Source organism: Somniosus microcephalus, chromosome 17 (genome assembly GCF_052327205.1).
Source record: "Somniosus microcephalus isolate GS21.2 chromosome 17, FLI_Smic_1.0, whole genome shotgun sequence".
Classification (NCBI taxonomy): Eukaryota; Metazoa; Chordata; class Chondrichthyes; order Squaliformes; family Somniosidae; genus Somniosus; species Somniosus microcephalus.
The window spans coordinates 86297903-86322114 of record NC_141003.1 but is presented as its reverse complement, the minus strand read 5'-3'; the positions used below and the strand labels follow the sequence as shown (position 1 = coordinate 86322114).

Genomic DNA, 24212 nt, shown 5'->3' with positions numbered 1-24212 from the left:
AGGGACTCCCTTTTATTGGTTGGTCTGACCCACGTGATCCCAGGGGCGCTTGCGAACCGCATGCGCTCCTGGGATACGTGGGCCCTACCCGCGCGTACCCGGAGAGGCCCAGGATCGCGAGTCTCCACACCTCCTGGGCCACCAGGTAAATGCGTAGATTTTTTTACAGGTCGGAGGCATCTGCCCGCAGGAAGCCTCCAATCGCAAATTTTTGCGCCAGTGTGTTTTAACCTTTGTAGTCCAGTCTATTTCAGGATTATACACTGTCTGTGTTTGCAAACAAAAATCAGCACGGCCCAGGCCCCTCTCCTCTCCGTGCCACTCCTACCAGAGTGCTACTGATTCAAGTGATTCCGGTTGTTGCATACTGAAGGCGGATACTTTTGAGAAAACAGGAGTTCCTGCCTACAGTATGCAGTGGCCAGATTCACTTCAAGTAGCAGGAGGGCTCGGGTAGGATCGATGTTGGGGTTGGGGGGGGGGGGGGGGGGCGGGAAATAAGTGGAGGAACTTGAAATGGTAGGGAAGGGGGTGAAGTGGCTGGCAGGGGGGGGGGGGGGGGAATGGAGAGGAGGGGGAAGGGGAGAGAGGAATGAAGGGCAAAAGGGAAGAAGAAATATTAAGAGGGACAAGGATGAAGCCAGAAGCAGTGCTCTGCGGTGGACCGGAAATGTGTTTTTTTTTTTTTAGAAACAGCCTTGGTTTGGATCTACAGCAGAAACAAAGTGATATATGGTAGAGCAGCACATGACAGGTATAGATCTCCATTTAAGCACTGCTCCTCTAGGGCCCAACTTCAGATATAAATTTGCCTTTCAATGAGAAAAAAAATTCCTTATTTATCCCATACTGGAGAGACATCTATACATTCTTCTGATCAGAACACATTAATATTGAATGTACGATAGCAAAATACTGCAGATGCTGGAAATCCGAAATAACAACAGAAAATGCTGGAAAAACTCAGCAGGCCAGGCAACATCCGTGGAGAGAAAATAGAGTCAACGTTTCGGGTCTAACTCTTTGTCAAGACTAAAGAAGCACAGGAAATGAAATAGATTAAGAGGCCGGGCTGGGAGAGAACAAAAGAGAAGTGAAGAGACATTAAGAGGTGTTCAAAACGAGACGTCTAGAGCCGTCTTTTGTCTCCACTAGTCCTATCACCATCTCGTCTCGTTTTGAATACCTCTTAATGTCTCTTCACTTCTCTTTCGCTCTCTCCCAGCCTGGCCTCTTAATCTATTTCATTTCCTGTGCTTCTTTAGTCTTGACAAAGGGTTCACCCGAAACGTTGACTCTAATTTCTCTCTCCACGGATGTTGCCTGGCCTGCTGAGTTTTTCCAGCATTTTCTGTTGTTATTTTAATATTGAATGGGATTGTTAGCACAAGTTCAGTATATTCAATGAAGCCTACATTTTTCCGACAGAATAAAACTATTGCTTTTTACTTTAAAAAAAAAATCTATTTATGCGTCAAACCCCTTCCTTTAGTCCTTTTAAGTTTTCATTACTGTAAACATAGTGAAAGATGTTTAATAATCACATCAGTATCTACCTTAACATATTCTCTCTGTAACATGAATTTGATAATGTCTGTTATGGACTCTTTGATGTCCTGGGGCAAAATCTGGAGGAAAAAAAATGTATTTAGTGAAATCATAGCAAATTAATGGTAGCACTAATCAAGAATCACACTAACATTCAAATCATAAAATCATCAACAGTCCGTGCAAGGCCATTGCAAAAACACATCAAGGGCAGTAATCACAGAAAATAACGAATTACTTATGAACAATGTTCCCTGTAATTTTTGGGGGCTCTGCGTGGCCCCTTTAAGGGGTTGCGCGGGCCATTCAAAATACAGGAAACTTTGTGCTATCCGGCACCCACAGGACCGAGCTGCTGCCGTTGCCTCAAAACTGCCATACTCTCCAGAGTTAATGTTGAGAGATACGGAGATTCTTATCTCCGTATTTGACAACAAACACTGTTGTTTAGCAACAGCTTCTAAACACTCGGGTGTGGCCTGCAAGCTCTGTAGCTGAAGCTGTTGCTATAGCTACAGACCTTGCACAGCTTGACTGTTCAAACAAAGCAAAAAAAACAAACAAAAAGAATAAAAAACGGCTGCTGATTTTTGCCGGTGGCTCCAGATTGCCGGATAGCTCACCTCCGGATAGCACAAAGTTTCCTGTACCGCGCACGCACGGTTTTTACATCGAAAAGTCAGCAAGCCGGCTGCGCAGGTTCCCCAGAGTGCTGCGCAACTTAAAGGGAACATTGCTTATGAATGTTACGATCAAAAGCCTGTTCTATGTGCTCCACAACACTGACACTACGCTGTCGGAGTAGCAGCGTGGTGGGAGAGCGGAGTGGATGCTGCCCGAGGACCAGGCAGTTTCTGGTATAGATACTGTCATGGGCATTAAGAAGTTCAATTAAATCATTTAAGTTAAAATTAAGTTTAAAAACAAACATTCAAATCTCCAGAGCTGGGGGAATTTAAATATACATTTCCACTACTGTTGGGTATGCTAAAGCAATTAATTCCAAACGATTTTACCAAAGTCTCTCCTTTTTCTCTGCACCAACTGTGGTCCGCGGAACCGGCAGAAAGCTCCACTGCAAAAAAAAGTGTAAGTGACTCCAGCAGTTTCAAAAGACATGTTTCTTACCTTTTTCCGAAGTTTCCTGAAGAGAGGTTTTAAGTAGGATTCAGTCTGCTTGTGAGTGGCCCCGGCAAGTTTACCCTGCACACTGCACTTTAAATAATCCTCCCTGGCATTCAGATCTTTTGCCCAAACACCAAGAAGAAACTATAAAAGGGAAATAATAAAAATATATTAGAGCACGTTAGGGAAGGAGCTAGATTAAAATATTATTTTATCCTCGTATGTTGAAAGATTTCAAATCTATAAATCAGTGTGTAAAAGAAGAAACACAAAGCCCAATTCACGAGAAGAAAAGTTTTTTTTTTGCCAAGTATAAAGAAACCTAAATAAATAGTAGGTCAGAGGGAAGTGCAACAGTGTCAGGTTCTCCAAGTCAGGCTCTATTCTTAAAAGATCAAGAAAACAGTATTTAAGGATCGAAGATTGTTTCCACTTAATGACAAACTCGCACAAATAAAGCAGCTATTCTGGAGGCAACAAAAAATATTCAAAGGCTTATTTAAAACCCTTTGTTCCGCCTCTGAATTTCAAATTCATTTAAGGGTTTCTGAATATTTAAATGATGAAAGATTATTTTCATATGATCGCCAATTCTATTTGTGTTTTACGATTGCATTACCTAAAGCCTACATGAAGCTACAGTTACATTTACATATACTGCTTCTCACATTGAGATGTCTCCTTATCGGAAAACAGTGACTAGCCTGGCCCATCAAACCTGTTCAGTCTTGTTGGCAGCTTTATCTTTTAATCCCAATTCCACATTATTTATCCAAACTCCTTAACATTGTTGTGAAATATCAGCGATCTGCCTTGTTTCAAATCATAAAGCACTCCATTTTTTTTACATTTCTTCATAACATTTTAGGCTAGCTGATGATCATTTAAAAATCATTACTGCTTGTTGGAATCAGCTTGTTTCTATATATCTTTTTTTTTTAAATTTATTCTTGGGATGTGGGAAGTCACTGGCAAGACCAGCATTTATTGCCCATCCCTAGTCGCCCTCGAGAAGGTGGTGGTGAGCCGCTTTCTTGAACCACTGCAGTCAAGGTACGCCCACAGTGCTGTTAGGGGAGGGAGTTCCAGGATTTTGACCCAGCGACGATGAAGGATCAGCAATATAATTCCAAGTCAGGATGGTGTGCGATTTGGAGGTGGTGGTGTTCCCATGCACCCGTTGCCCTTGTCCTTCTAGGTGGTAGAGGTCGCGGGTTTGCTTCTATATTATTGGTTGCTGTGCAGACTGCACCTTCAAAAGCAGGTGAGTCACCTCTGTCTAGGTGGACCAGCTAAAGAGTATTAGAGGCAGTCATATTTTGAGATTTTTTATTTTTCCCCCCCCCCCCCCATGAAAAGGATTTGGGAATGAGTTATTATTTAAAACAAAGTGCATTTGCACAGGTTTAAAAATCCACAGGCTGCTGTTTCGAAGACAGTGTCGGATGTGATGCATTAATTTTTAGTTTCCACAACGACCAGAGAAATTCGTGACCTCATCCAAGATGGTTAACAAAACATCCACACCTATTATAGTGGGGATAAATCTATTCATATGAGCCCAGTGTGATGTGTCTACGGACAACATATTCTTGGGAGATTGGATAGTTGGGTTGATTAACAAGCTAATTAGTGGATCCCTAATAGGACGGAGTCAGACATACCACCCTTCCACTCCCAGTGAATGCAGGGAGAGAGAGAGAGAAGCCTCGCATGGTAAGGCACTCAGATTTTGAAGGGGTAGGCCTTAGCCACGGGCTTGAAGCTAAGATGCAGGAAGTCAGTTTTTGCAGTTCGAAGTCGTGTAGAAAGAAAGGTACCGCCAAAATCAAGTCAGCCAGCTGGTTAAGTCTGGGAAGGGAACCTGGCCTAGCAAGGGGAAACTCGCTCATCGCAACTCCAGAGCCTGTTGAAATCAAACGCTCACTAGGAAAAGTTCAGTGAGCTTGGTAATAGGGATAATGTGGAGTATTTACTATTTTTCTCATTCTTAAGGAAGGTTCTGTGGTTAGTTGGATCGAGGCGAGATTTGATTACAACTGTTATTCTGTATGTTCACTTGCTGTCAGTAAAAATGATAGAATGGTTACAGCACAGAAGGAGGCCATTCAGCCCATCGAGCCCGTGCCGGCTCGCTGCAAGAGCACTTCAGCTAGTCCCACTCCCCCGCCCTTTCCCCGTAGCCCTGCAAATTTTTATCCTTCAGGTACTTATCCAACTCACTTTTGAAAGCCATGATTGAATCTGCCTCCACCACCCTTTCAGACAGTGATCCTAACCACTCGCTGCATGAAAAAGTTTTTCCTCATGTTGTCTTTGGTTCTTTTGCCAATCACATTAAATCTGTGTCCTCTGGTTCTCGATCCTTCCGCCAATGGGAACAGTTTCTCTCTGTCCAGACCCCTCATGATTTTGAACACCTCTATCAAATCTCCTCTCAACCTTCTCTGCTTTAAGGAGAACAACCCCAGCTTCTCCAGTCTATCCACATAACTGAAGTCCTTCATCCCTGGAACCATTCTCGTAAATCTTTTCTACACCCTTTAAAGCCTTCACATCCTTCCTAAACTCCTAAAATAAAGCAGCTTAAGGATTTGTATCTGGCCTTGTCCCACTGAAGTGTTTTTCAGTCAGTCTTCGGAAAGATTGGAAAAGTGCGTGCGGGCACGTGAAAGACAACATCAAGTTCGGATCACAAGTTGGTATTGCTCTTCCATGTTTGGATTACACTATTGTATAATTAGATAGTGGTTACAGGAAACTTTCTGATATCCGGCACTGACGGGACCGAGCTGGTGCCGTACCATCAAAAGTGCCGGACATACCAGCGTTAATGTTGAAACATACGGAACTGAAAAGCTCCGTGTGAATCAACAAACCCTGTTGCTAAGCAACAGCTTCAAAACAGGCAGCTGCAAGCGTCTCTAGCTGAAGCTGTTGCTATAGCTACAGATCTTGCAGTGCCTGACTGGGGAAAAAAAAAGCAACGAGAACTAAAAAAACTTACAGAAAACGACTCCTGATTTTTGCCGTTAGATCGAGTATTCCGGACATATAACCTCCGGATAAACCAAAGTTTCCTATAGTACAATCACACTCCTGAACACAAAGGGGGAGAAATTCACCCGGTTTGCACCTCGCGTTAGCGCCTGCAAGAGGGGGGGGGGGGGGGGGGGGGCGGTATCGGGCCACTAAGGGGTTACCGACTGGGTGCGGCGAATTCACCAACGCCCAGGAACTTCCCTGGCGGATTTGCATTGGCGCTAAGGCTCTCTTGCGCCCTGAAGATTGTGTCGTCCCGGAAATGACATTGGCTCCCGCCCCCTGCAGCATCGCTGGACGTCAACAACGGCAGCTGCAGGAGGCGTTGTCACCTCGGCTGGCCGCTTGGGGAGCGCTATTTAAAGGCAATGGTGGTTAGGTAGGGCAAAATTTATTTATGTCCCCATTCTGGTGCCTCCTGGTTTCTTTTGCCCCTGCGATTGCTCAGCCCTGCACTCCGAGTGCTGGGGGCTGCTATGCGTGGGTGCTGTCATCCAACAGACACAGCCTGAAGATTCATTCAAAGCGGCATTGGCCTTTCCCTTTAAGGGAGGAAAGGAGCCTGTAAAGACGGCAGTGCTGCCCCGAACATTGCTCAGCGCTCTGCCAAAACGCCCCTCTCGCTCTCTTTAGTGTTCGAAGGGAAATGGTAGCGCTTGGTTTAGCGCTTCACTTCCCTCTTGGAGCGCTAAAGCAGAAGTTCCCGGCAGCAGCAAATCCTTTTCGGCCGGTGATACTTTTGCGCTCCCTGAAAAGTTATCGCCCCAAACGGGGCGCTACGCAATTTCTAGCCCATTGTGCTCATACTGCTTACAGGAGGGGCCAGCATCACTATACCCAATAGACTATCTAAGGCAGATTCGAAACTTGTAACAGCAGCAAAATTCATCCAGATGTTAAAAAACAATTAATACAGGTTACTGGGATGTGAGGAAGTAGCAGTGATTGCTTGGGATTGTTGACACAGTAGGGGGCAGGCAGCCACCCATTGCATCAGAGAATCTTACTATTCTATAAGTGTGAATGTTTGATCAGAAAGCCAATCAGGCAATTTCAGAGCCTTTCAATCCTATTATGATTGACAGCCTCTACTCCACCAGTGTGAATTGTTTGTTTTCCAACCCAGCCATTATAAGAACATAAGAAATAGGAGCAGGAGTCGGCTATGTGGCCCTTCGAGCCTGCTCCTTCATTCAATAAGATCATGGCTGATCTTCTACCTCATCTCCACATTCCTTGATTCCCTTAATATTCAAAAATCTATCGATCTCAGTCTTGAATATACTCAACGACTGAGCCTCCACAGCCCTCTGGGGCAGAGAATTCCAAAGATTCACCACCCTCTGAGTGAAGAAATTTCTCCTCATCTCATTCCTGAATGTCCAACCCCTTATTCTGAGACTGTGACCCCTGGTTCTAGACTCCCCAGCCAAGGGAAACATCCTCCCTGCATCTACCCTCTCAAGCCCTTTAAGAATTTTACACGTTTCAATGAGATCACCTCTCATTCTTCTAAACTCCAGAGAATATAGGCCTAGTCTACTCAATCTCTCCTCATAGGACAATCCCACCATCCCAGGAACCAGTCTGGTGAACCTTCGTTGCTCTCCCTCTATGGCAAGTATATCCTTCCTGAGGTAAGGAGACCAAAACTGTCAATTTAGTGCCAATTATTGCTGCAATTATGGGCAGTCTTCTGCTTTAAGCCCATGTCCATTAGGAATTAGAATGTGGCTGTCCAAGTACATCACATAGGACCCGTACAGCCACCAGGAAGAGGATACGGTCATCCTACCAGACTTGGCTGGCTCACCTTCTGGACCACTTGTTAAAGTGTCTAACTCACTGCACCACCCTGTCACAAAGAAGCATTCTTTAAATACTACTAATGTGTGTGGTCTTACCCGTAGAACTTTGGTTATAATGTCCATGTCTTTATAGTCATTGTCCTGACCCAACGACTCACCCAAGGCCTGTGTTAAAAAAGCAAATGGTTATTTGTAATTTGTGGGAACGTTGTGAATTAACCACTCCACAGCAGTTCATGCAAAAGACAAAACAACTTATTTGTAGCTGTTGTGAAATTATGACTGAAATTACATTTTTTTAAAAATAATTGATGTCTGCTATAGATTTCCAGCATGTTGTGTTTATTTCAGATTTTCAGCATTTGTGTTTTTGTCTTTCAGACGCTGACTGACTTGCTTTGTATTTCCAGCATGTGTGGCTTTTTTCTTTTGAAGTCGACCGTATAAATTCCCTGGGATATCTCAAGGTGTCTTCTTTCATTCTTTTCTATAGCTTTAGTAACTCAGGTGATCTTCTCTGTATCTTTCCCAAATCTAGGCTGTTGAGGGCTTTTTCAGATTAATGAATACAAATGGCAGTCTCAAATTACATAAGCATTAGATCACCCAACAATAAATTTCAACAATTGTTTTTTTCACCACAATTGGTGAAACAGCGATTTACTTGTGCTTCTTTCAATTTAGTACACTGTATTCGCTGTTCACGATGCGGTCTCCTCTACATTGGGGAGACCAAACACAGATTGGGTGACCGCTTTGCGGAACACCTCCGTTCAGTCTACAAGCGTGGCCCCGAGCTTCTGGCCGCTGGAAACTTTAATTCTCCGCTCCACTCCCACTCTGATCTCTTCATCCTCGGCCTCTTACACTGTTCCAATGAAGCTCGAGGAACAGCACCTCATCTTTCGATTAGGCGCTTTACAGCCTTCTGGACTCAACATTGAATTCAACAATTTCAGATCATAACCTCTGCCCCCATCTTTTCAGTCGGCAGCTGATGATGATTCTGCTATTCCCATTTACACCTCTTCTAGACCCATCTTTTGTTTCTTTACTTGTCCCATTACCATCTTCTGTTGCTTCGCACCATCATCCCTTTTGTCTCTTAATCTCTCCTGCCTTCCATCCTATCACAGACCTTCCCTTTTGTTCTTTCCCCCCTTTCCCTGCCCCTGCTTAAAACCTGTTGCATCTCTATTTTTTTCCAATTCTAATGAAGGGTCATCGACCTGAAACATTAACTCTGTTTCTCTCTCCACAGATGCTGCCTGACCTGGAGTATTTCCAGCATTTTCTGTTTTTGTTTCAGATTTCCAGCATCCGCAGTATTTTGCTTTTGTTTATTTATAATGGCCCAGAAATTCGGGTCGGGGGCTTCCCGCGGGTGTAAGCCCCCGACCTGCACTTATCTTGCGCGCCGGCCGTTGAGCTGTGGGCCCCCGTGGGATTCCGACCCTGGGCCTGCTCCAGCTGCCGGCGCGCAGTGCTTGCGTATCCCAGGGGCGCAGTTAGTTCGATGCGTCCCCTGGGGTCACGTGGGCCATGGAGAGCCAATCGGAGCAGGGAATGCCCATTCATAAGTCAAAACTTATAAATACTACGGGCCCCAAAACATCACTAAATCTTAAAAAAAAAAAAAAAAAATATTATTTTTAAATCACATTTTTAAAATAAACTATAAATTACATGAAATAACTATTTTAAATAATAATTTAAATTTTTGAAAAAAATAATTTTATTTTCTAACAGGGCTAAAAATAAACTTACCTTGCTTTAAAGTATTTAAAAATAATAAACCTGTGGAAAAAATGTTTTAATTTTAATTAATTCACCACTTACCTTGTAAAAAGCAGGCCTGCAAAAAAAAAACTAAGTTCGATGTGCACGCGCAGCCTCTCCTGCGCAAGCTTTCGAACTCTGAACCCCTTCTTTCAGGGGAACGGAAGTGCCGGTTTCCCGCGCACGCGCAGTGCATGCAGGAAACCGGCACTTCCATTGGGCTTACGGGTGAGTACCCCGTGCGTACTCACCCGTGGAGACCCGAATTTCTGGGCCATTATTTCAACTGTTTTGCATCAAAACATTAAAACAAAATTTCTCCCCAGAAAAGGTAATTTTAACTTTCAATTTAAAAGTAGTTACTAGTAGTTCAAAAACAAACAGGATTGTTAAGTAACAGTTGAAGGATTTTGGACTTTTAATACCAGTTTTAAAGAAAACTAAAAAGGATGGGCTTGAAACCCTGGAATGCCCAAAGAGCAGAATTTGGTTAAAAGTATCAACACTGAAGGATAGCATACAGAAACGTTAATCTTGACTGTTCAAGACGGCATGCTGGGAAGCTTGACCAAGTCCGAAAGCTATTATTAATATTGCTTCAGACTGCGCAGAAGGCTAACCGAGACGATGTACTTTCGTAGCGATAAAGGGGCAAAGTTAAAGATAAGACAGTCGCCTAGCTAGGTCTGAAAGTCTGAAAATCTGTCACAAACATCTGATGCGGTTTCTGGAGCATCAGCCAGTTTGAACTATGGGAAAGAGAGAGGAAAAGTACCAGCAGCTTATTTTTGCACCAGCAAGGGTAGAAAGACAGTGATTTTATTAAGATGGAGGAGACAGTTTATGAGATAGGTGAGACACAGACCAACAGAACACGAAGGAGGATCTCCACGGAGAATTAACCCCTCAGTCCTCCGAAGCAGAAGACTTTGACCATTCGGAGCTTCGAGTTGTACTTCTAGCTAAAGTTGTAATCAGCTCCACCTGTAAAACTGCTGTGTTTTAATGTTAATAAAACCAACTGTTAGAAAAGTGTGAAGCCTTGGTTGATCTTACCTCTGGATTAACCTAAAGAGTAAAGAGAGAGTTAAAAAAAAAAAAAACCCTGCACAATTCTTACCTCCAATTCCTCGATCGTGGTGTTTTCTTCATGAACTTTCAGGTCATTCTGACTCTCCTCTTCACCTTGCTCCGGACCAGCCACAATCTCATTCAAATACTGCTGGTCTATCTGATCCATAGCAGCTTTTAAGTCATTTCGCAAACCCTGTGGGAAGTCATAAAGAACCAAAACACTTGAGTTTTCTGAAGGCTATACCTCCTAATTAGAATGATTCCACACAGTGGTTGGCTCTCTTGTAGTTTGACAAGTTTTGCCTGTATCCTTCTTGTGCTTCAACCTTCTTCCATTCAGAATAACCACCACACAATCACCCAGAACAGAGCAGCAATGTTTGTAACTAATCAATTGCAGTTTAACTATGTCTTTGCAAAATATGTTCTGGTTTCTTGTACAGGAAACTTTGTGCTATCCAGCACCCACGGGACCGAGCTACTGCCGTTGCCTCAAAACTTCCGGATAGACCAGCGTCAATGTTATCAGATAGGAGCTTTTCATCTCCGTATCTGACAACAAAGACTGTTGCTTAGCAACAGCTTGTCAGCACTCGGCCCGTGGCTTGGAAGCATCTCTGAAGCTGTTGCTAAGATACAGAGATGCTTTCTAGAGCCTGCCGTATCTGACCACAAACACTGTTGCTCAGCAACAGCTTGTAAACACTCGGCCCAGTAGCTTGGAAGCGTCTCTGAAGCTGTTGCTAAGCTACAAAGACGCTTTCCAGAGCCTGCCTGTGAAAAGAATGCTAGGAGAAGAAAAAAAACCTAACCAAAATGGCTGCTGATTTCTGCCGTTAGATCGAAGTTGCTGGACATTCAACCTCCGGATAGCACAAAGTTTCCTGTACATATAGTTATACACTTGAAAACATTCCAGAGTTACTTGATCTTGGTAGTGATGCAAGCAATGTTCCCTGTAAGCTGCGCTTTGTTCTGCTCTGCCTGTTTCTTTCAATTTAAATTTCTGCGCATGCACGGTGTTTCCAATGTAAAAGTTTGAGAGTGGCCCGCTTAGGACCGTGCAGATTACTGCGATGCCGCGCATGCACGCAGCTTAGCGGGAACACTGGATGTAAGGTTAGTGTATACGGGCTCATAATACAATCTGTGAGCCAGATATGAAAACCCAGATTAAAATCACAATACTAATTAAAAGGGAATATATTCACGTGGGGGTATATATTACTCTTTTCATTTCTTTCCTTCCCTATTGAACTCCCCAGACCAAGAACCTGCTCATCGCCTTCTAATGATGTAATTTGTGCTGGTTATTAGGAGGCAGAAGACAAAGACCTGGTGATAGTCACTGGTCTGATAGCCTGGACCCACAGGAAGATCATACTGATGGGTCAAATTCAAATTACATTATGATAACTAATTTCTGCTTTTCGATGGTGTCTGATGCTATTAGATTAGACATTGGTCATTTTTTTTTTAAAGTTCTGGGCCTCATATTATCTCTTCTATCTAAGCTTTCCCCTAAATGCAATTCCGGCAAGGTCATTTTAAAAGAGGGAGACAAATGTTGAAAGTTGTACAGCCCCTTCTTGCAGGCAAGCTGTGCAGATTCATTTTCCATGTGGTTCAAGGATCTGAAAAAAGGAAAATTAAAGGAAAGAGATAGAAGGTTAAAAACACAAAGGAGAGAAACAAAAACAACTTGGAAAGTGGGAAGTGAAAAATAAAACAGGAAATGGAAAGCTGAAAACACAAGTAAAATGGAAATATTAAAGTTTGTGGTTTGTGCGGCCACAAGTAAAATCCACATCATTTCTATTTAGACAAATAGATTTCAGTACAAACACCTCGCACACCAGTAACTAAAACTCCTGCTAGATGTCCCTCTGCCCTTTCTTGTGACCTTTGTGCTATAATAGACACAAGGCAGCTAGATTTCCTCCTTAGCTTACTAATTATTCAGATCTTGGGCTTTTAAAAGAGAAAAGAGTTTGCAAAATTCCATGTTAAGAATTTAATTTGGGTGTACCAATTCAATTGTCCCTTAACCGCACCATATATTAAAACTTTACCGCCAATGTGCATTCTTTAATGTTCTGTGAACTCCAAGTGCTGGGGTATGTCACTATATAAAATGCCACTCAATGAAAATCCTCGCAAATTATTTCAAAAAAGACATACCTTATTAATTTCAGGAGTTAAGATTTCTATCTTTCGAAGACGTTGAAAGGCTTCATAGTCTGTTTCAGCAAACAATCGAATTGGTTCTCCTCTTTCTCGTAACCTCCGGCTCACCTTGGAAGACAACAGAACGATTTGATTTTTTATCACTGGAACTCCGCAGTGAAATACAGTTCTGCTGATAAAATTGTTCTTTGGACATCAACTGAATAAGTGAGAATCTATGTCTGAGTGAGAAGAGAAAGATTCATGCAGACTCTGCTCATCAACTAGTTGCTAGACTAAAAGCAATCGAATACAAAAAGCTGTAGCTTTCAAAATAATTCTCAAATGACAAAGCAGCGTGCTGTTTAACATACAAGCATGAGCAGCGCAGAATTTCTCGTCTCTTCAGGGAATTCCCCTGAAATAACTGAGCTAGCACTGTTCTTCTGCAGCAGATGGCGATGCACTTCAGCCATTTTTTAAACATTATTTGGCACAGTACAACAGCACCATCTACTGCCACTCCATCCCAAACACCTTAGAGAGCGAAAATTAGCCTCTTCACTCATCTCTCCGAGTCTGCAGAGGGGTCATTTGAAAGTTTAACACAGGAAATCCCCATGGCCCAGAATTTGCAGGAGCGGGGCACCTCACAGTGTACCCTGTTAGTTAGACTTGTTCCTGCACCCTTCAGTTCAAAAATGTTTCGCTGTGTTAAGTTGCTGGAACTGCGAGCTGATAACGGTGCAGTGAGGGCCAATGTTTTCTTTAATTTTTGGGGGGCCACACAGCCCCTTTAACATTTTTTTCAATTTAAAAGCCGGCTCACTGGCTGCGTGGGACCCCTGGAGCGCTGCGCAGCTTAAAGGGAACGTTGGTGAAGGCAAGAGGGCATCGGAGATCTTGGTGAATGATGGGACCGACAGTTTATCTCCTTAATCAATGAGATTGAAGGGTTGAGAAATAAACAGAGGAAGGACTGAGAAGCAGGATGAATTAAAGAGGGTAATTTGACATTTAAAAAATCTCTAACAACAATTCACTACATGTAGGAATGAGACTCCACACTTTTGATTGTTCACTTTCTGGGCCAGAGAGGTTGATTAGCAGTGATTAATAATTATCATGTTGTTAAAAGGGTACTTACGTCATTAATTATTAGACTTAACTTTTTGTGGTGAGTTTATTGTGCAATTAATATGCAAATTCAGCAACTTCATGAAAGTCACGAGGAGCTTATGGGCGAGATGAGGTTTTTGCAAAGCTAATGGCAGAGCGGTGCAAACCGTGCAGCAACTTGCGTTGATTCGCAATTCACGGGGTATCTCGTCCTAAGTTGCTGGCTGATTTGCACATTAGTAACGACATGTGTCATTCACACGCCGTTATTTTTTCAGCAAATTCTGGGCCTCTGTCTGTTCGGAAGCAAAGGAATACAAAAATTTAACAGATTTTACAGAAGGGCAGCACACATGTGCAGCATCTTGAAGTACCAAGATTTGATTGTTCAAGCCACTGGGCACTAGAATTCAACTATGTTGCTGTGGAGAGGAGAGGTTGGAATTAGCAGTTGCCAGTGCACATTGCTGCACAGCCAGTAGTAGCTGGCTGAAAAATGGCATTGGCAGAGGCCTGAATGTAGGCTGCTTGCTCGCTTTCTTGGCCAGCGTGACATGTGGCCCAGGCAGACCTTTAGAAGCAGAAAACTCAAAGAGGGATTTCATAACCCACTGCGTTTTTAAAAAATATATAAATTGATTTTTTGCAGTACTCTCCAGCAATGTTCCCTGTAAGCTGCGTGGCTGCGCGGTGCTCCTGGGAACCCATGCAGCTGGCTGTTCAATGTAAAAACCGCGCATGCGCAGTATTTGGAAAGGCCTGTGCAGCCCCTTAAAGGGGCCGCCCAGGGACAAAAAAAATTAGGAGAACATTGCTCTCCAGTAGATTAACTCGACAACCTACCAAGGAAAACATAGCCATTACCATTTGACAGTTTGGATCAAAATTACTTACTTAAATAACATAGATTTTGGTTCCAAGTCTGATTGGATATTTGAATTCAAACAGTGCAGATTTTGATTAAATATTAAGCTATTGTTCATAGTAAATCTTGCATAAGAACATAAGAAATAGGAGCAGGAGTAGGCCATATGGCCCCTTGAGCCTACTCTGCCATTCAATAAGGTCATGGCTGATCATTGACCTCAATTCCACTTTCCCACCCAATCCCCATATCCCTTGATTCCCCTAGAGTCAAAAATCTATCGATCTCAGCCTTGAATATACTCAATGACTGAGCCTCCACAGCCCTCTGGGGCAGAGAATTCCAAAGATTCACAACCCACTGAGTGAAGAAATTCCATCTCATCTCAGTCTTAAATGGCCAAACCCTTATCCTGAGACTGTGACCCCTGGTTCTAGACTCTCCAGCCAGGGGAAACAACCTCTCAGCATCTACCCTGTCAATCCCCCTCAGAATCTTGTATGTTTCAATGAGATCCCCTCTCATTCTTCTAAACTCCAGAGAGTATCGGCCCATTCTACACAATCTCTCCTCATAGGACAGCCCTCTCATCCCAGGAATCAATCTAATGAATCTTGGTTGCACCGCCTCCAAGGCAAGTATATCCTTCCTTAGATAAGGAGACCAAAACTGTGCTCAGTGCTCCAGGTGTGGTCTCACCAAGGCCCTGTACAAATGTAGCAAGACTTCCTTACTCTTACACCCCTTGCAATAAAGGCCAACATGCCATTTGCCTTCCTTATTGCTTGCTGTACCTGCATGCTAGCTTTCTGTGTTTCTTGCACGAGGACACCCAAATCTCTCTGAACACCAACATTTGAAAGTTTCTCACCATTTAAAAATATTCTGTTTTTCTATTCTTCCTCCCAAAGTGAATGACCTCACATTTCCCCACATTTGGCATTTTGTCAATTTACTAGACAGTGTTGACCAGTGTAAACCGCACCTCTTGCCTGGAAAGGGTCATGGGTAATTTCTCTTCTGCAAGCTCGAATTCAAGCACTTGGTTTGAAGAAGAATCGGCTTCTTCGTTTGTTTTCGTTTGTACCTGTACATTAACAGCATTGGTTATTAAATCTTTAGTACAGGAACCAGCCTGTAACTTATACCATCACACCAGTAACTACAGATCACAGAAATCACAAGTCACTTTATTTCCTGTTTTGTGAAACACTGGGGAAATCAGGTTTTTTCCTCAACGTAAATAAAAAATCTGCCCTTTTATAGATTTCTGCAAAGACTAGAATTTTATCTATATAAATTTGAAAAATGGTGAACTGTGTCATTTTTAGGACCAGAAACACTAACGTTACACATAATATGCACCGCTCGTTAAATTGTGGGGAAAAAATAAATAAAATTCAAGGCAGAATCAGTAACTGAGCAACTTAAGCAAGAATGGAATTTAATTTGGAGACCAGCAGGAATACCGTATTAACTAGCATATAGACCCCACACCTTTAAAAAAAAATTAAGCTGGGGTATGGCATATATGCGAGTTAATAATTTTATCTGGGAGAGGGGGAAAAATGGAGGTCAAGTTTCAATTACAAAATGAACGGCATATTGATAAATAAGGCAAGTCAGAATAAAAGATTTGGCTACAATAGTTCACCACCATCGACGCATCCAGTATAGGGCACCAACTGCAAGGGCGGATAAAATGTTAGGTATAAAATTAGATCCAGACATCCAAGTAACTGATACTATTCACTTCATAGAACATAAGATTGCAAATGGAATATTGTGCTTTGCTGTGATCACGTAAATTACAAAAAAGTTGGATGCAGCATAAAATATTCAAAGAAAGGCAATAATGGTTTTAGATTACTGAGCTATGAAAACAGCCTAAGGTAGCTGAATCTATTCTCATTGGAACAACGGCAATAGGGGGTGGCAGGGTAGACCGAGGAGAAAAGATCCAAGTTGGTAAAAAAGAGGGAATGGATAATGGATTACAGAGAGACTTAGTAACTGGCCAGCTGAAACAGAAACTGAATTTAATAGAGAAATGGGCGGTAATACATATTGGTACGAACATACGAACTAGGAGCAGGAGTCGGCCACTCGGCCCTTGGAGCCTGCTCCGCCATTCAATAAGATCATGGCCGATCCAATTACTCCACATTCCCGCCTACCCCCGATAACCTTTCACCCCCTTGCCTATCAAGAATCTATCTACCTCTGCCTTAAAAATATTCAAAGGCTCTGCTTCCACCGCCCTCTGAGGAAGAGAGTTCCAAAGACTCACGACCCTCTGAGAAAAAAATTCTCCTCATCTCTGTCTTAAATGGGTGGCCCCTTATTTTTAAACAGTGACCCCTAGTTCTAGATTCTCCCACAAGAGGAAACATCCTCTCCACATCCGCCCTGTCCCGACCCCTCAGGATCTTTGTTTCAATCAAGTCACTTCTTACTCTCCTAAACTCCAGCGGATACAAGCCCAGCACGTCCAACCTTTCCTCATGGTACTACCTGTAATGTATTATTACATTACACCAGTGGCTACATTTCAAAAAGTACATCATTGGCTGTAAAGCGCTTTGGGACATCCGGTGGTCACCAAAGGCACTATATAAATGCAAGTCTTTCTTTTTTCTTTTAAAAAGAATAAATAAAATTACAAAAGTAAAAAGGTATATATTGTTAAATCAAGTGAGTTAGGAAAAAATATTGGGTGCAATAGTTGACCAGCAATTGGAAGCGTCACAGTGTAAGGCACCAACTGAAAAAACAAATAAAATGTTAGATCAGGTGCCCAAGTAACTACAGTAAAACCTGTACAAATGGACACCCCAAGAAACGGACACCTGCAAACATAGAAGATAGGAGCAGGCCCCTCGAGCCTGCTCCATTCAATGAGATCATGGCTGATCATCCAAATTCAGTACCCTGTCCCTGCTTTCTCCCCATATCCCTTGATCCCTTTAGCCTTAAGAAATATATCTAACTCCTTCTTGAATATATTTAATGAATTGGCCTCGACTGCCTTCTGTGGTAGAGAATTCCACAGGTTCACCACTCTGGGTGAAGAAATTCCTCCTCATCTCAGTCCTAAATGGCTTACCCCTTATCCTTAGACTGTGACCCCTGGTTCTGGACTCCCCTGCCATCGGGAACATCCTTCCTGCATCTAGTCTGTCTAGTCCTGTTCGAATTTTATAAGTTTCAATGAGATCCCCTCTCATTCTTCTAAACTCCAGCAAGTATAAGTCCAATCGACCCAATCTCTCCTCATACGTCATTCCTGCCATCCCAGGTTATCAGTCTGGTGAATCTTCTCTGCACTCCCTCCATGGCAAGAACATCCTTCCTCAGATAAGGCGACCAAAACTGCACACAATACTCAAGGTGTGGTCTCACCAAGGCCCTGTACAACTGCAGCAAGACATCCTTGTTCCTATACTCGAATCCTCTCGCTACGAAGGCCAACATACCATTTGCTTTCTTAACTGCCTGCTGCACCTGCATGCTTACCTTCAGCGACTGGTGCACAAGGACACCCAGGTCTTGTTGCACTTCCCCTTCTCCCAATCTATTGCCATTCAGATAATAATCTGCCTTCCTGTTTTTGCCACCAAAGTGGATAACCTTACATTTATCCACGTTATATTGCATCTGCCATACATCCGCCCAATCACCCAACCTGTCCAAATCATACTGGAGTTTCTCAGCATCCTCCTCACAGCACACACGCCCACCCAGATTTGTGTCGTCTGCAAACTTGAACGGACACTTATTGACAGTCCCAAGTAACTTAGATTATAATAGATACAAGCTGTACCCTAAAACTACAGACACAAATTATGAACAGCCAGCCTTCGGCTCAACAAGTCCGTTTGGAGCTGATAACACCGGACACGCAGCTAAGTGCCAGACAGCAACAGGTGAAAAAGAAAGCGGCTTTTGTGTAATGGAGATTTCTTTACCTAGCATCGATAGCGTCAGAGAATCTCTGAGATTGAATGCTTGCCCTGCTCCAGCCCAGGGATAGAGGGGTTTCTCTGCCACTATGGATGCTGGGTAAAGAACTCCCCATTCCACAAAAGCCAGGAACTGCAGCAAAATGACAGGCACGGGTCTCCAGGGCGCTGCCTCTAGATTATTTATGTGGCGATCATATTTACTTGCCCGCTGCAGTGCGCACCTTCCCCCGCGACGTCACCCAAGCACCGCTGCAGAGAGCCGCGCTCGCATGGAGCTCAGTCAGGAAGGGGCTGGAGAGCCAGGAATCATGGGCGTCGACATTCAGGAGGGCGGCTGATACTGGATGGTCTTAGCAGTCGGTGGGGGAGCGAGTTCTGAAGTCGGGTAGGTGGGGAGGGAGGTAGGGAGGGAGGGAGGCTGGGGGGAAGGGGGCGGGGATGAAAGTGGCTCCGAAATCAGGAAGGGGGAGGTCTCTGAAAGCAAGGGGGGGGGGGGGGCGGAAAATGGAAACTGGGGAATAGCGTGTCGGAGAGCGAAAGAGAATGGGAGGAGAAAAGGAAGAGAAGGGGACTGTGGAAAGAAAAGGGGACTAGAAGTCGGGAGATTGGGGCAAAAGCAGGGGTGGTGGGGGGGCTCCACCATTGTCTGCAGAACCAGGAGCAGCAACAACCACATGGAATTGGAGCTGCACTAAGAGAGGAGCAGCCAGTAAAGTGAAAGAACCAAGAGGGAAGGGAGGAGGAAGATTCTTAAATGGAGGGCTATCAGACTGTGGGATCCTTCACCACATGTGGCTATTGAGGTAGAGACTGATTTTTTAATATGAAAGGGAATGGGATAAATATCTGAAAAGGAGGACTATAATAGGATCTGGGGGTTACAGGAACACCAGCACCGGGTGCTGAAGGCCTCTTCCTGTGCTGTAATTTCGCAGTTTCCCATCTTCAGCTGCTCACGGGTAGCCTCCTAGTTCTTGGAACTTCCCGCACACCAGCTGCCGTTGACTGCAATGGAACTGAATATGAGGCGCTGCGTATAATGGGCGGACAATCCGATACCGCATGTTTTGTGCCACCGCCCAAGACCAATTTCTAGGCCTATGTAAGGAACGTATTTTGTACACACAAATCTGATCTTTATTACTCTTTTATTAAGAGTCCTTTTGAAGTCAGTGCCTATTTAAACTAAAGACAAGGAAGTGCATTAGCTATTGAGCCTTAAGATAGAATTTGAAATAGGAGGCATTGCTAAATTTTAAAGCATTTCTGGGAGTCTAAAGAAATAAGAATGAGCAAACTTCAACAGCAACAACTTGCATTTATATAGCACCTTTAACGTAATAAAACAATCCAAGGCACCTCACAGGAGCGTTATCAGACAATAATTGACACCGAGAAAAAGGAGACAACAGTAGGACAGTTGACCAAAAGCTTGGTCAAAAAACTAGGTTTTAAAGGAGCATCTTAAAGGAGGAGAGAGAGGAGGGAAATCCAGAGCTTCGAGTCCAGATGGCTGAAGGCACGGCCACCAATGGTGGGGTGAAGGAAGTGAGAGATGCACAAGAGGCCAGGTTTATGTAGCATCTTTCACGTCTTTGGTTGTAAAGTGTTTTCAGATGTCCCAATGAATTACAGCTAAAGCACTTTTCAAAATTTTTGGCATTACTACTACATGCCTTGAGCTCACTGAATCATCTTCTACATGTTCTTATTCTCAACACTGCATGCATAGTGTTTTTCATTTACCCCACTCTAGTCTAGATGCACAAACACATCTCCATCATCCATGGACAGCATAATCCAAGAGGATATATTCAATAATAACATGTAATAAAGACTATAATTCATACTTGTGAAAAAAATGACAATATATCAGAAGGTAAAGTCCAAACTGATGAGTTTTGATTTTATACTTTAGAACAGTATTAAGATTCAGTAGAGGTTTACACTTGAAACATTAGAACAGTTTGCCCTATTATAGTTTCATTACAACAGAATAGAAAAGGAGACATTTGTTTGAAGTGTTTTACCCTCAAACCCCCATCATCCTAGTCCCTGAAGCTACATTTTTAATTTTCTCCTAGAAATTTGTAAGTATTGTACGATACAAGCAAGTTATGAGATGGAGGATTCAATGCAATCTTCAGATTATGAATCTGATTACAATATAATCTGAATTTTATAAAAGATGATGATAATATCTAGAAACTGGCCCGTGTCTAGTATGACTAGAAGGTTATGCTGATAAGAGTTAGATGAGAGGGGTGGGAGGCAATGTTCCCTTTAATATTTTCTTGCACAGTCCCTTTAAGTGGCTGCGCGGCCAATTCAAATTTTCACGCACACACGGTTTCTCCCATTTAAAAGCAGGTGAGTGGCCTGCGCGGGACCTCCTGCATGGCCACGCCGCTTAGCGGGAACGTTGGTAGGAGGAGGTTCGTGTGGAGCATAAACACCAGCATAGACCAGCTGGGGCAAATGGCCGGTTTCTGTGCTGTACATTCTCTGTACTTCCATGCACCTGTTACTAATGGTTCTGAAAACAATTTCAAAACTTCATTGAGCTACATGCTGCAACAAAATATGATGCAAATGCCGATATATATTTACAAATAAATATCCTTGCATTCCATGCTCACTGATCATGCAGTCTTTCCTTCACTCCCATGCCTTAACCAACAATGCAAAATGGAGTTTGATTTGCAATAACACCACTAAGCAGGCAAACAGCTACATTTGCAATAACCACAGTACTTGTTTAAAACTGTAATTTCTACCAACAAATACACTGCATTCCAGGTGCACGCACACACTTCCCTACTGATTTCATGCACATAAACTATCAACACTATTTTACTTAATTGATCAGTATTTCACTCTTTTACAGGACTAGCACAAGAAAAAAATGCAATACATTATATGCTGGTTTAAATAGCATTACTTTAGCACTGGCTACCAGCTCTCTAAATAGAAACTTACCTCGGTGACTACTACTCCACTTGAAGTCCTATATAGAGGTCTTAAAATTATGCAATTTAAACTCTTCACTATTAGAAGTTATTCCATCACTGAATTAGATGTATTTATAACCAATTTGCTTTTCCCTTTAACCCCCACAGGGCCTTGGTGAGACCACACCTGGAGCATTGGGCACAGATTTGGTCTCCTTATCCGAGGAAGGATAGACTTGCCTTAAAGGCAGTGCAACCAAGGTTCACCAGGTCGATTCCTGGGATGAGAGGGTGGTCCTACAAGGAGAGATTGAGCCTATATTGGGCAGCACGGTGGCATAGTGGTTAGCACTGTTGCCTCACAGCGCCAGGGACCCGGGTTCAAATCCGGCCTCGGGTGACTGTGCAAACTCCACACAGACATTCTCCCCGTGTTTGCGTGGGGGTGCTCCGGTTTCCTCCCACAGTCCAAAGATGTGCGGGTTAGGTTGATTGGCCATGATAAAAAAAAATTGACCCTTAGTGTTAGGGGGGGGATTAAATACGTGGGGTTACGGGGATAGGGCTTGGGTGGGATGGCTGTCGGTGTAGGGACCGGGTGCTAGGGTTTGGATGATCAGCCATGATCTCGTTGAATGGCGGAGCAGGCTCGAAGGGCCGAATGGCCTACTCCTGCTCCTATCTTCTATGTTTCTGTATTCTCTGGAATTTAGAAGAATGAGAGGTGAACTCATTGAAATGCATAAGATCATGAGGGGAACTGGCAGGGTAGATTCTGAGAGACCGCTTCCCCTGGCTGAAGAGTCTAGAACTAGGGGGCATAGTCTCAGGTTAAGGGGTCGGCCATTTAAGATTGAGATAAGGAGGAATCCTCTGCCCCAGAGGGCTGTGAATACTCAGTCGTTGAGTATATTCAAGGCTGAGGTCGATAGCGTTTTGGACTCATGGGGAATCAAGGGATATGGAGATCGGGCGGGAAAGTGCAGTTGAGGTCGAAGATCAGCCATGATCTTAGTGAATGGCGGAGCAGGCTCGAGGGGCCGTTTGGTCTACTCCTGCTCCTAATTCTTATGTTTTATATAAAATCCTACATAGTACTCTACAAATAAAAGATTGCAACCCTCTGTCAATACCACTCTATAACTGACCACAAAGATGTGACTATAAGGGTAGCCATGGTGATCTGCTTTCCAATTTTCTTTCGCCGACCCTGTGTGAGATATGTGCCTGTCCTTCATCTGACTCCAAGAAATCTGTGGACGGAAACCTGTGTCCTATCACTGTGTGGCAAAGCAGGTTAATATGCCGATGTACTGCGTCATTCTGCACGCAGTTTTTAAAGGAATGATTTTATCCTGATTTGTAATAATATGCTTTAGACTTTTCTACTGTAATTCAACTGTACAATATTTCTGCCTTGTACATTAGCCAGGACTGGAGAATTTTAGCTATGAGGAAAGACTGGATAGGCTAGGGTTGTTTTCTTTGGAACAGAGGAGGCTGAGGGGAGATTTAATTGAGGTGTATAAAATTATGAGGGGCCTAAATAGAGCGGATAGGAAGGACCTATTTCCCGAGCAGAGAGGTTAATAATCAGGGGGCATAGATTTAAAGTAATTGGTAGAAGGATTAGAGGGGAGTTGAGGAGAACTTTTTCCACCCAGAGGGCGGTGGGGGTCTGGAACTCACTGCCTGAAAGGGTGGTAGAGGCAGAAACCCTCACCACATTTAAAAAGTACTTGGATATGCTCTTGAAGTGCCGTAACCTACGGGGCTACGGACCAAGAGCTGGAAAGTGGGATTAGGCTGGAGAGCTCTTTTTCGGCCGGCACAGACACGGTGGGCCGAATGGCCTCCTTCTGTGCCGTAAATTTCTATGATTCTAGCCATACATGAAGTAAATGGTGAACAAGTATAACAATTATTCCAGCTGATTACCAGTTATTTCAGTTGATGATCGAAATAAAATGCTCTTTCAGTAACTGAAAACAAAAGGCCAGCCAAATGTAATCAAACAACACAAAACTTTAAAAGCCAAGGCACAGGCTCACAGCTTGCAAACTATTTGCTTTCATGCATTCAGCTACACTTGTATACAGCTTAAAACAAGAGAGTTTGTTCTTGAACCCATACCTTTGGCGCTGACTCCTCACTTACAACCTAGTGACACAAGTTTCACAAGAAAGGTTTGTTGTGAGTTCTCAAATCAAATCTCACTGGTGCAATGCATTTGGTTGCAACAGTTTTAGAAAATCAGAATCAATTCATCCCCCTCTAATAATCTAAAAACTAAACTAAAAAGTACCTTGTAGCCACATTTTTCCAAATAAATCTCCTCTTCCTTCTTGGCTAGGTCACTGCGTTTGAAGTATTTTTTTGATTCCTGTAATAATACAAACATTAGTTACCACTTCGTAGTTTCTGCACCCTGAAAGCAATGTGCAAGTGTTGTGAACAGCTGCTAATACACATGTTACAGCAGGTTTAAGCACGAGTGAAGAAACTCGTTGGGATGTTGGATGTATCTAAGTAGAGAACCTAAATGATGCTTTCAGACTATTACACCAATATAGCTACTGGTTTTGGAATAGGAGTAGAGAACGGTGAAGAAAGAATGGATCACAAGCATAAAACACAGTGTTTCATTTGCTGAAATATGTACTGTAATTGTCCATGTCATTACACCCATTGATCATATAATATTTGGATACAGTGCACCAAAAGATCAAATGTCCACTTTGGCTCAATTTCAAGCTCTGTTTTAACTCCA

At 43.2% G+C, this 24212-nt stretch overlaps 1 protein-coding gene across 5 annotated transcripts in view; it reads right to left on the bottom strand.

Moving 5' to 3' along the window:
• Window positions 1-24212, bottom strand: part of prpf18 (PRP18 pre-mRNA processing factor 18 homolog (yeast)) — a 34588-nt gene that overhangs the window by 5714 nt on the left and 4662 nt on the right. For 3 of the 5 annotated variants that reach the window (XM_086010805.1, XM_086010806.1, XM_086010802.1), the window contains exons 2-8: window positions 23748-23825; window positions 15512-15613; window positions 12558-12671; window positions 10423-10569; window positions 7620-7688; window positions 2677-2817; window positions 1557-1628 (exon numbers count right to left, since the gene is read on the bottom strand). In XM_086010805.1, coding sequence (XP_085866931.1) covers window positions 1557-1628; window positions 2677-2817; window positions 7620-7688; window positions 10423-10569; window positions 12558-12671; window positions 15512-15532 — 564 coding nt within the window. In that variant the 5' untranslated portion in view covers window positions 15533-15613; window positions 23748-23825. Of the gene's footprint in view, window positions 1-1556; window positions 1629-2676; window positions 2818-7619; window positions 7689-10422; window positions 10570-12557; window positions 12672-15511; window positions 15614-23575; window positions 23603-23747; window positions 23826-24212 lie in introns of all 5 variants that reach the window. The other 2 variants (XM_086010801.1, XM_086010804.1) reach the window with 2 other exon arrangements.